Source organism: Helianthus annuus, chromosome 12, assembly GCF_002127325.2.
Source record: "Helianthus annuus cultivar XRQ/B chromosome 12, HanXRQr2.0-SUNRISE, whole genome shotgun sequence".
Classification (NCBI taxonomy): Eukaryota; Viridiplantae; Streptophyta; class Magnoliopsida; order Asterales; family Asteraceae; genus Helianthus; species Helianthus annuus.
The window spans coordinates 132,396,589-132,409,416 of NC_035444.2; the positions used below are offsets into that span (position 1 = coordinate 132,396,589).

The 12,828-nt window shown below is 36.8% G+C and overlaps 1 protein-coding gene and 1 non-coding gene across 2 annotated transcripts; one reads left to right on the plus strand and one right to left on the minus strand.

Moving 5' to 3' along the window:
• Positions 1 to 315: 315 nt before the first annotated feature.
• LOC110895684 (cyclin-J18) lies at positions 316 to 5,842 on the plus strand. Its single transcript, XM_022143007.2, has 9 exons — positions 316 to 1,642; positions 1,707 to 1,783; positions 3,110 to 3,206; positions 3,596 to 3,694; positions 3,789 to 3,806; positions 3,877 to 3,947; positions 4,023 to 4,149; positions 4,540 to 4,600; positions 5,600 to 5,842. The coding sequence occupies exons 1-9, from the start codon at positions 1,577 to 1,579 to the stop codon at positions 5,686 to 5,688; spliced, it is 705 nt and encodes a 234-aa protein (XP_021998699.1). The 5' UTR covers positions 316 to 1,576; the 3' UTR covers positions 5,689 to 5,842.
• Positions 4,929 to 5,014, minus strand: TRNAM-CAU. The gene is given in 2 exon segments: positions 4,929 to 4,964; positions 4,977 to 5,014. It is a non-coding gene; the product is annotated as a tRNA-Met (tRNA).
• Positions 5,843 to 12,828: the final 6,986 nt, after the last annotated feature.

The following is a 12,828-nucleotide window of genomic DNA, read 5'->3' on the forward strand; positions in this document are numbered from 1 at the left end:
AAAGCTCTTTCTCGAGATCGACCCAAACCACGATGCCCTTTTATTTTTTTAATATATTTTTGTCTTAAAATCACCCTTTTTTTTCGAACAATTGCATTTTTATTAGAGATAATAAAAACGATAAAAGGGGCCAACAAGAAGTTGGGGGTCCCAAAAAAAGCAAAACCAAAACAAAAAGAATCACGATAACAAAATTACACAATCACATCTCTATCATTAAAGTCACACCAACGCACTCAAATGTTCTTTATTGGTGATCTATGTTTGATCTACATATAGGTCTCTTCTTTAATGGTGTCCACTACCTTCCCCACCCGGAACGGAATATTATCGAAGAAAACACAACCCCTATAACTTTTCTCCATTTTTTTTTAGCCTTTAAGTTTATCGACCTCATCCAAATTTTGTAAGAAGTTCTCTGACTGCACGAGAACCAGAACTTTCAACCAAACACACACATGCCACCATATTGCCCTCACCATCACATACTCCACTGCAACATGATTAACTGTCTCAGATTCAACCCCACAAATTATACAACTTACATCGACCAAATCAATACCTCGACGCCTAAGGGCATCCGCAGTCGGGATGCATCCAAGACACAACTTCCAAACGAAAAATGAAACCTTTTTAGAGACCCACTTGTTCCACTTGAAGAACCCCCCTACTTCAACCTTGTCACCGATTTTTTCGCAAATCTCTTCCCTAAATTTTGAGGCCAAGAAAGTTGGTTTGATTCCCTCTCCAAGCCCATACTTCTCGCATTCCGACCCTAACTTTCTTGATATCCTTATTTATGGACATAATGTCTTTTTAGATTCCGGGTTCATTTAAACTACAAGGAACCCGTCCTGACAAGTTGGTCTAGTGGTTAGTCACTTGGTTTCTCTCTTTGAAGTCTTAAGTTCAATTCCCACTAGCATCACTTTGAAGGATATTAGAGGTGGCAATGAAGTTTCGCCAGTTCGAAACCGAGCCGAACCGGGGTTTACCGCAGTGGGCCTTCGGGCGGCAGGTTCCCTGGAACTGGTGGCTTGGTGGCTCGGGTATGCATCCAACTCTGACCTTATGGAGAAGGGGATGCATTTGTTCGATTGAGGGTATCCCAGGATGCTTATCCAGTGATTTAGTTGATCGTTCAAAAAAAAAAAAACTATAAGGAACCCCATGCGTGACCTCCCCATTTCTGTGGATCGCTCTAATGGTCGAAACACCGCACTGGGCCTACGGGCGACGGGTTTTCCCCGAACTGGTGGCTTGGTGGCTCGGGTATGCATCCAACTCTGACCTTATGGAGGAGGAGGGGATGCATTTGCTCGATTGAGGGCATCCCAGGATGCTCATCCGATGATTTAGTTGGCCGTTGAAAAAGTTCTTCAAAATCATCAAAACGTGGTAAACTTGGTTCAATTCATGTGAACCATTATGAATCAAAGAGAGATGATATAGATGTATGTCTCAACCCACAGCGCATAGGCCTAATAACTTTTACTAATATAGTTTAAAGCAGTTTTAAATAATAAATATAATCAAGAGTTTCCCTCCAATATCTGATCATTTCCACAACGAAATTATGACGATCGAACTGTGCTCTGATGTGCGAATCCGGGTGCTAGATTTCTTCATCCAATCTGCTCAAGTAAGCATTCGTAAACCTAATCAAATCGCCATTTATCTCTCACTGATTCAAACAAATGAAACAGCAACTCCAAGTTCCTCCAATCGTAAAGTACACTGCATTCTCCTTCTTTGCTGAACGATTTTGCCCTATCATCTGCAGGTACTTTGTCTTTTTCATCTCTAAAATGGAAGTTTGCATGTGAATATGTAGCTCAATTTGTTGTTTGTTTCTGATTTGATCAAACCCTAGCTGGATGAAATGATCTGGAATTTGATTATTGGAGTAGTTATTGTGTATGTGATCATGATTCATGCTGAGAAGCATAAATGTATATATAATCTCACTGCCTCATATGAATTGAACGTTATGTATATAGATATTAGTAGGTGAAGACCACTGTTGTTATAGGTTTAGTATTTAGAAGCATAGATTAGCGGAAATGATTATTTTGGATATATTGTTTTTTTTTTGGTTTGCATCATCTTATTGTTTTAAAAGCCAATGCGTGAGGCGCGCACATCAGGTAGGTAGGTAGGTATGCGAGGGGTTGCACTATGTACAACCAAATAAGCTTTGTTTACAACTAGAAGCCACCCCAAAAAACCTTAATTTTGACCTTCTTACATATCAGCCTCCTAAAGAACTTAGTATTGACCAATTTTGACCCAGAAATACATGAGGTGCCACCCCCAAGCGCTAGCGCCTGATGTGTTTTCATGAGCGCCTTGCATCTGAGGCGCGCCACCAAGGTATCCCCAACTAGTTTGGAGTACGAAGTTTGTTGTTGTTGTAGGTGTTATCTGTCAGAACAAGGAAATAATTATTGATCTATGAGTCAATTTATGCGTTGCATTTTTTGATATGGAGATATTATTTCGTTTCATTCTATCATGGATTGGCAAAAAGAATCCTTCCTGAATGAACACATAGTTTTGTCATTCTTTTCTGATCTCAGTGCTAGTTATTCGAGTATCTTTAATAATCTTTTAGCGAATTATAATATTTACTAATATCTCCCAGTTCTATTATAGTAAATAAATACCAAAAACCCTGTGGACGGGACAATACCACTTTGCTAAACACTTTTGATATAACTACCCTATTGTAAAGGGTCCAATGAGTAACAGCCATCAACTTTTGATAAGGGTTAGTTGTTATCTGACATCTTATAAAGGAAAGTTAGCTTCCGCTGTGAGACCTTGGAAAGTGATAGTTTTTGGTAGACAAACAAATATTTCCGTGTTCTGTTTCTGCATATTTAGGTCTCGAAGATATCAAAATAAAGCATCCAAAGTGACTGTTTCTATGCTTTAGTGAATTGTGACACACTTTTTTTTTTTTTTTTTTGAAAATTAAACAACCTCCGACCCAAACGGGCAAAAGGCCAAACAAACAACAACACCCCCGACCCAAACGGGCAAAGGGCAAGGAAACAAGTTTATATTAGGTGTTAGGCTGTATAATTATTTGGTTCTCCTTTCAAAGATCCTTACAGGGTATTACAAGACACTGGCTTTTACAACCAGTAACAGAAAGCAATCTTCAGCTGTTTGCTCTTATTGCAATATGGATTTCAAGCAAAGTATGCATGCAATATCATTAAACCTACACTTTTTGCCAGGGGCAGTTTCATTTGCATCCTTAAAAACTTGTCATGTTATCATATTACCCAACAAAAAAAATAATATCAAATATACCCATTCAAAACACTTCAATTAAATATCTACCCACTTAATAAAATGACCATTATACCCTTCATTTTTTCCTTACAGTTCAAACTCTCATAACCTACATTTTACATAAGGAAGGGGTATTTATGTCATACATATCTCTATCTATATTTGATATTATGATTTTTTGTTGGGTAGATATGATATTATTCAAGTTTTAAGAAGGATATATGAAATTATTCCTTTACTATAAATGTAAATTCTTAAATCTTAAGCACCTCATAAATTCAAAAATTCGCAGATACACGATTCTCGGCCCTTAACCGTTAAGAAGTTGAAAATTCTGGCAGACAAGATAATACACGAGCAGCATTATACAACTAGAGATTTCGCAGAAGCTGTAAGCAAATTATTTGTTGATTTAACATAAACTTTATTAAAGGAGAAGTATTATTTTGTGATTCTTATAGTAATGGATGAAGAAACTTGTGCAGGAGGTGATTTTCATGCAGGTAAATTTTCATACTATATTTATGCAGAAGCATGCAAGTATATATGACACCATTGCTTAACATTGGGAAGGTATTGAATTTTGAGATCGGTACATCAGATATCGTCTTCAGGTTCCTTGAAGATCTACTTATTCAGTTGAAGTATGTGTCGATATATCTATTTCACGTTCAAAATTTCTTATTTTTATGGTAATTATGTCGCGTTATGTTTGTTAGAGAAGTTGCAACAATTGGGGATCATATGAATCTTGAAGTATGCATGGACATTATGGATCTTCTTTACGAAAAAGAGGAAACAACAACGCTATATACTTCTTCCCATTCTTTGGCTGCATCAATCCTGGCATGTTTATAACTATATTTAAAAATAATAAATTAGCGTGATTTATTTCTGCTTTTGGTTTAAAAAGGCGTGGGGCACTAAGAAAACGCATCATGGGTAAAAAGACGCGCCTCATATAGTCATGGGTCAAAACTGGTCAACATTAGGGTCCCTAGGAGTTTTAACAACTGAGTTACTAAGGGATGTATAAATAATGAAAGGTTTACTTGATAAGTAGGTTTCTTATGTAAAACAGATAAGGTATCTTCTGGTTGTAAGTAAAGTTTTTTTGGTTGTACATAAACGCGTGCCACATTCACTCAAAATGCCTCACAGCGTATCACGCTTTTTTAAATCAAGTTTCTACTTATTATTTGTCATGTGCTTAGCAAGTGTTATCTGTTCACGCAGGTTGCCTCGTATGTGATTATGGTTCCTAAACAAAGATGGGAGTTTCCTGTTATTCCTTGGGGTAAGCTTTCTCTTTATATTTAGTTGTTTGGCCGTGCTTCTACAAATTCATTGATAATACTCCAGATAAGCCAAAAGCTCCGTTTACGAGATTAATCTAACATGATTTATTAGGGGTGTTCATCTCGGGCTATTCGAAACGGCTTCCTTTAATTTGGAATCTATGAAAGCGAATGCAGATTTTAAATTAACTGAAAAACCTTTTGAATTTAAAATTCGATTTCAGGAGTATGAACGGGGATAAAAGAAAAATTAGCTTTGGATTTATTATTTGACACACACGTGCATTGTTTGAACAAATATTTTGATTTGGAATAAATAAGAAAGAATGGGGTGAGAGAGGCTCGAACTCTCGACCTCAGGATCACTCTCTTTGCTATGAGACCTACGCGCTAGCCAACTGCGCCACCACCCCATATGTTTTGATCCTTAGTTTTTACCTTTTAATATGGAACTTTTATAATTTTATCTATTACATTCCATTCCAGAGTTTTAAAACTATAAATTAAAACAGAGAATAAAACATTTTTGCGTTGGTTTTTAACAATTTTATTATTTCTTCATTTTTATATATCATCTCATTTTATATTCTACATAAATATGTGATTAGTTAATAGTTTATTTTTATTATACAACATTTAAAAGGGTTTAAGTGTTTCAGTATATAATAATTATAGGAAATTTCTATTTGTTGAAAATGAACTATATTTAAGGGTAGTAGAGTCGCAACTTAAAATATCCAATTTGAAATAAATAATTAAATTATTACACCTTGCTTTTACCTATTATCATAAAAAAGTTACACAAATCACTTGGGGTGATGTTGGAGAAGTACCTAATTCACTTTACCTATTTCGCCTCACTTTTTACAAACCAATGCATCGGGTAGTAGTCACCAAAATCACAAACCGGATGTTTGTTGGCGTCAATCTACTCGAATGCACTACCCAAGCTACGCCTATAGCACTCTAAGAATAATTTTTTGAATTTAATTATGCAGTGAAATATGGGATGGCATGCACAGACGAAGAGATCATACAAGTTGTTACATACATACTCAAACATGTGTTACAACCATCTTCGTGTTAGAGATGTTTTCTTAGACAAGGATCTTTCTAGAATTAGAAAGTGTTCGGCAACCTTTGTCCCATTAAGTGTTAAATCAATAAGAGGTTTTACTGGGTAGGAGACTCTTAACCCGTAAGTGTTGAGCTAATAAATGTCGTATAATTGAATCTCTGAATGACCGTGCAAATTGACTATTTTACCCCTCTAAACTTTTATGCTTAGTGAAATGTATCTGTTTGGTAAGAGCTGCTCTGAATAACTGTACTGAATGATAAATAATTATAAAGGAAAAAAGACAAAACATCATAGAAAATCCAAATTACATGTAAATCCTCAAAATACATGGAAACGTATGAAAATCCAAAAAAAAAAAAAACAATACAAACATCTTAGTACAAAAATTTTATTAAAATCAAATACAAACATCTTTGTACATATCATCTCAATATAAACAATTTATTAAAATCAAATACGAAGCTGGTGGAGATTTATATTTAAGTATTGCATCATATATAATTACCTAAAATCACACTAATTATAATAACAATCAAGTAACTCATTATTAGAAAGTCCATTCGACCATTGTAGAGATCTTTTGCTCCTCTTAATACATAATGATTAATGAAACAACACTGAGCCTTTTGATCACTCGATCAAAAAAAAGCAACACTACTTTCAAGTTTTTTTCCTTCATATTTGTCATTGTAAAAGCTCAATCACAGTTTGCAATCAGAACCACTAGACACATATATTATAATACATATATATAAAATGAAACTTTAGAGCCTTTTTTCCTTCATATACCTTATACCTATACTTGTTTGAGCATGTATAAGGGTATGTTTGGTACGGGGTAATAGAATGGACGGGGGAATGGAATAGACGAGGTAATGTAATGAACAAGGGAATGCAATGGATCATTACCATTCCATTTCTTGTTTAGCTACCATGTGGGAATGAAATGAATTATTATTGTGTATTGTTTGGTAAGCAAGAAAAACGAAAGAATAAAATCAGTGGTGGGGGTCAATGGTAGTGATTGTGGGTGGCGGCGGCGGTGCATGGTGGCGGCGGCGGCGAGTGGCGGTGGAGGCGGCGATGGCGGGTGGTGGTGACCGGGGGGTGCGTGGAGGCAGAGGTAGCGGTGGGTGGCGGCGGCGGTGGTTGGTTGTGGCGGTGGTGGTGATGTCGACGGTGGTGTGTAAAACCCATAAACGTTTTTGACAAAAGTCGCAGCGGAAATTCGTGCCGTAAAATTTCTTTCATTACACAATCTGTTTTACGAAACAAAAACATAACATCCGTCTGCTAAAGTACATTCACAATGAATCCTGTACAATCTATCTTGTGACTCGGTCTTCGATCTCTATTCCTCGTGATAATCGTCCATGATTTGCACAACCTGCGCTCACCACATACAATCATAACATTAGCACACAATACATAAACAAAATTTATTCTTGTACCCTCCCCATTTCGTTATTTTTCTAACTTTTAAGCATTTCATCTGCGTGTCCGTATCCTAGTGAGGCTTCAATAATGTACCTGCATTACTTTTCATCCTCAAGGCACACAATTAACGTATTACTCAACGTATCTAAATCATGCATACTTACATTCTTACATGCATACATTCACATCTACATACGTACATACCTTCCTATACCTCTACATATTTGCATACACTCATACGCACCTTCATGCATACATACATACATACACATTTACATACATACCTACATTTCTACATCTCTACGTACATGCACATACTCCTACGTATCTTCACATATACATAAATACACATCTACATACGTTCATACACTCCTATGTACACGATCAGTATCTTGCATACCTCTTACCTACTCATACATTAATCACATGGGACTTAGACTTAGATTTATAACCCATATACATCAAAGGAACGATAAAAATCATGTTTGGGAGGCCCACCGCAGTCCACGGATAATATACCGAAGCCTACAATGCATAGATCACTTAAATAACAAAATTTCACCTTTTAGGACATGAGGAGGGCGTTGGCGACGGCCCTAGGGGGCGTCGGCGACGGCCCTTGCATTTACGCGTAGCCAAAAACCTCCGTAGGCAGGAAAATAACGCGTCCGCAAAAACCGACTTTCCATGAGGCGTCGGCGACGGCCTCTCGAAAGTGGGTTTTCCTGCTGTGTTGTTTTCATCGTTCGTACGCACTAAAACTCGCATAACTTTCAACCCGTTTATCCGTTTAACCTCACGTTTCTTCCTACGTGATCGTAAATTGGTCCTCTACCCTATGGACTCAAAATCCCACATCTGGATTAAAGAAATTCTTAACTTACGCGCTTTCAGCTTATTATTCAATTACAAATTATTCGGCCCGCTCATGATTTCATCAAACTACTCATTTGTTTTAACCCAAAATTTACATGAACATTATAACTATAATACTTTTACATTATCCGGGGTTTCGTACTTGGGATTTATGCACCCGATACCCGGTATGCGTTGAACTTATTCATTTCATTCATTTATACGAAAACAAACTTTGTTAATACAATTTCAAATCGCGAAATTGTTTGTCCATTAACCATAACTCACAACCGAGTCTTTAGACTATTAATCCGCGTCTCCGATTCTTGGTTAGCGTACTTATGTACAATTCTACCCATACCCGGTTATAGTACCGTAATCATTACTTATACAACCCTTCCGGTATAGTAGTAAAACTACATTTTGACCCATTCGGCCTACATAAAGTAAATCATCAATTTCATACAACCCTTCCTTATTTGACTTCAATTATCATGCTTAATTAACTAGAACATTACTTTACTTAACAAACTAAGAAGTGATTCGGAAATCACTTACCTTGTGCATCCGTGTCCGTATCCGCTTCCTTACCTCCTCTTGACCCGTTAGCCTTTAATGCTTGAGTCCATCTCGACATGATTCCTCTACTTTCATGCCACCAAATCACATTCTCGTTAGCATACACAATTGTACATGTTAACGATCATATCAATCGCATATTTCACATGTGACTTTCTTTAGTCACAACTAACAAGCATAAGACATATAATCAAATTCATATCCTTTCAGACTCATGTAATTCATCATGTCATCACAAGTATAACGTGTCACACCCCCAAAATACCACATGCGGATACACCGCGGGACGTGTGACATACCAGGATCCAAGCCACCAATCACATTGAACTACGCATAATATTTAATAAAAACATTCCATTCATTTCAAAATATAAATCAAAGTCATGAGTTAAACCAAAGTAAGTATTCAGCGGAAGCAAAATGTAAATAGTAATTCAAATGTTTCAAACATGTGTTCATAATCAAATAAACGAGTATCCAAGAGTCTCGATCCATGACCACTCCAGCGCTCCCAGATAGCAAGTCCACAATGATGAATCTAGCGACCTGCAAGCATGCAGACAAGTGTGTCAGACGACGCTGGTGAGTTCAAAGTTTGTTACACGTTTTAGTTACCAGATATGTATATAAGACGACTCAATGATTTGATGTTGTAATAACTCGTTTACCGCTAATGGCTTAAAGTTGTTTTGCCCAAACCCCATTGCCTCTATCAAAGCAATGGTCAAGACTGGGATCATTAGTTCACTCCCGACCTCCCCGGTATGGTGTGAGGTTGCCAAACCTAAATAGTGCTATTAACTAATATCCCGTTGCCTCCCCGGCAACGATCGGTAGATGGGACTTAGGTGATAGACATGCGAGTATTAACAAACATCCCAATAACACAGCATTTCTCCCCGGAACGTTTACCCAATGTCCCTCCCCGGGACGCATGCTTGGAAAAGAGCAGTGAACTCACCTTGGTTTGCTTGGTATAACTAGCTATTTGTTCACCCTTAAACAGTCACAGCCTATGGTATTCACGTATGCGAAATCAGTTTACATTCATAAGGTTCACGTATAGATGATAATCATAGTGTGCGCACATGCAATAATCACCGAATGGCACATAACAGTTATTCTACACATGTATATCCGAACCCACATGTATGTTTCGTAACAATATTCAATAGTCAACTGATCAGGATCGGGTGACTATGTGGCTCGATCGAGTGATCACACTATGTAATATGAATTACTAACAAAGCATATGCAATCTGACAACACTATTAATTCCCATGAACATATGATATCTTTAATAGAGATAGCCGAAAAAATTCAATTAGTGATAAAGCTTCATTATATGCTATAGAAGTCATGTCCATTATGCAACAAAAAGAACTTCCAGCATTTTAACAAATCTCGAGATCGAGATTTCTTTTAAGGGGGTGAGGATGTAACACCTCGTAAAATCACGTCCAATGATGTATTGACACGTGTAATAAACACTAATGAAGTTAAACAGTGAAATTTAGGGACTAATTTTTTCGAAAAATCGAAAACTTTGATTATAAAAGGACTGAATGTGTTAGCATACCTAAAATAAGTTTTTAAATAACCTCTTACGATGTTTATATTCATAAATGTGCCACTTGATGATTAAGTGTAGCCGTTTGCGTAATTAATTGAAAGTTTGCGCAATAAAGGGTTAAAAGCGTCAATATGTTAATTCTTACCTCTGAGTGACCTTTTAACCAACCGGGAGCTTCATGGTATTTGATTGTACTCTCGGGAATGCCAAGTAATGGCCATCTAAGGTTTTTATGCCTATAAGTAAAGTTACGCGCAACTTTGCAAATTAGAGGGACTAAAAGTGTCAATATGTTTAATTATACCTCTGAATGATCTTTTAGCGAACCCGAAGCATCGTGATGTTTAATAATACTTTCAAGGATGCCTAATATGGATTAGATGAGGCTTCAATGCTAATAAATGATGAAGTTTGCGCAATAGAGGGGCCTAAAGCGTCAACTTTTGAATCTACGCCATTCGGGGACCATTTAAGCAAACGGGAGCATAGTAATATTTAAGTATATGCTTGGGAATGATTATTATGGGCCATGGAAGGCTTAGATATCATTAAACGGCATTTCGCGCTACTTTGCGCAATTAAGGGACTAATTGCGTCAAACTGCAAAAGGAGGTCAAATCGTATGGTAACGGACCTTTTGGAATATGTCCATAAGTTAAACATACCCTATTTATCCTTTATATAGCTTATATATAGGCTTAGAGGTGTTTGGTGCGCAAAAATAAACTTTTATGTCATGCAGGGACTAAAAGTGTCAAAAAGTGCACAAGTTTGCACTTTTGCGCATATCTCGCATTCTGAATATCCCCGGACACCCAAAAATTTATGTAAGCACTAAAATATTTTATTTTAGTGTTTGGCTTGATAAAATTCCATTCGTCGCGTAATTTGGATCGTTTTTCGCGTCCGTTCGTGTTTCGTCGTAATTAGCCGAACAACGGGACCGTACGACCAAACAAACCGACATCCGACATATTTTTAAGCATATTTCATATCCCTTATTCTTATGCATCATTGTAGAGCCTTGAAAGTGACTTAACGGGCCTTAAATGTGTCAGAAAAAGGCATTTAACATGTACAGGGGCTGATCTGGACAGTTTTGAAAGTCAATTATGTTGGAAAACATAACAGGGACTGACATGGTCATTTCTGGAACTTGAAAACAGAATAAAAAGCTGCAGGGACCAAACTCAGCAAATTGCCAAACTTATTTGCTGGAATGGACAGGCTCGTGGGCCGCATAGCCCACTGGGCTTTTGTTCGCGGGCCGCCAGAAAGAACACAGCAGCAGCAGGCTGTTTTCTGTTGCTGGTTTTTGTTATTTTTGAGCTCAAATCCACTCCAAAACTGGTTTATTTGAAACCTTGGGCTGCACATAGATTGCAAACAGCTGTCATAACACTTGTAATGATCTAATGAACTCTTGAAAACACTTGGCATCATCCTATTCCATCTCAATTTCTATAAATAGGCCAAGATTTTTACCTTCACTTGCTCATTCCTTTCAATCTGCTCTTGCTTGTAAAACTAAGAGGATCCTGAATCCTTGGGAACCTCCTTTCAGTCCATTGGACCCTTTGTAAGCATCCCTTTTCATTCCTAGTTCGGTTTATTAGCTTTTAAAGCCGAAAAAGTCAAATAGTTCGATAACCGCTTTGACTTTCAAGCGGTCAAGCCATTGTTCGTAACGAACATGGCTACGTGATCGTAATTAGGTAGGTAATTAACCCTCAAAAGGGCGCCTCCTAATTACCACGTTCACTTAGTTTAATTGTCGGGTCAAATTAAAGTCAAACGGGTTAGTTTTAAATGAAACTCATAACTATTAATATAAAAGTCATAAAATCAGTTTTGCCACTTTAATAACTTGGTAAATATTAGTTGAACATGTTTATACATGGTTCAACCCGACAATTCTAAGTATAGGCCCGGTTCGGAACCGAAAGTCGCAAAAGTTGACTTTTGCTTTGACTTTCAGTTCTGACCCGAATTAGACTTATTTAGATATGCCTTAGGATTCCTTTAGGATCATGTTATAGGTTAGTATATCCCTCTGAGGCTATACAACCTGAATCCTTAGTTATCCTAGTTCATGCTTGTTTCCGTTAAAAGCCTAAATGTTGACCGTTATGCCCTTATGACCTTAAAACGACATTTTTGAAAATGTGAAAGGATAGAAACCTTCACTACTGAATTATAAACTTGTCCCTAAAATTTGACATCAGTTTGAGTTCTAGATTAGAAGTTATGCTCAATAGCGTAATTAGAAAGCCTTTTATCAATTAAATGGCATAATTAGCATATATCCTATCTAAACCCAATTTTTGATACTAAACTTTTTACCTACTGATATAAAATAATATTTTGGGATTTTTAAAGATTTTTATTTATTTTTAGGCAGAGCATAACATAGGGTTATAGGCTTGATTCGGTAATTGCCGGTTTTGCCCTTTTGGGCTATAAAACGAGTTTTACAAATCCTTTTAACCCCAAACTTTTTCTACTGATCCAATATGTTAAATAAATTATTTTGAGCCTTCTGGAATATTAAAAATATCAGCTTTTTATACAAAACCCGGAAATGGCTTCAAATCGCCTTTTTAAGCGTTTTTAACGCATAGTATGTATCAAAACTATTTTAAACATATAAGGGCTGATGCCTACTGATATATTTAGTAAATTTTTATATTTTAATAGTAAGG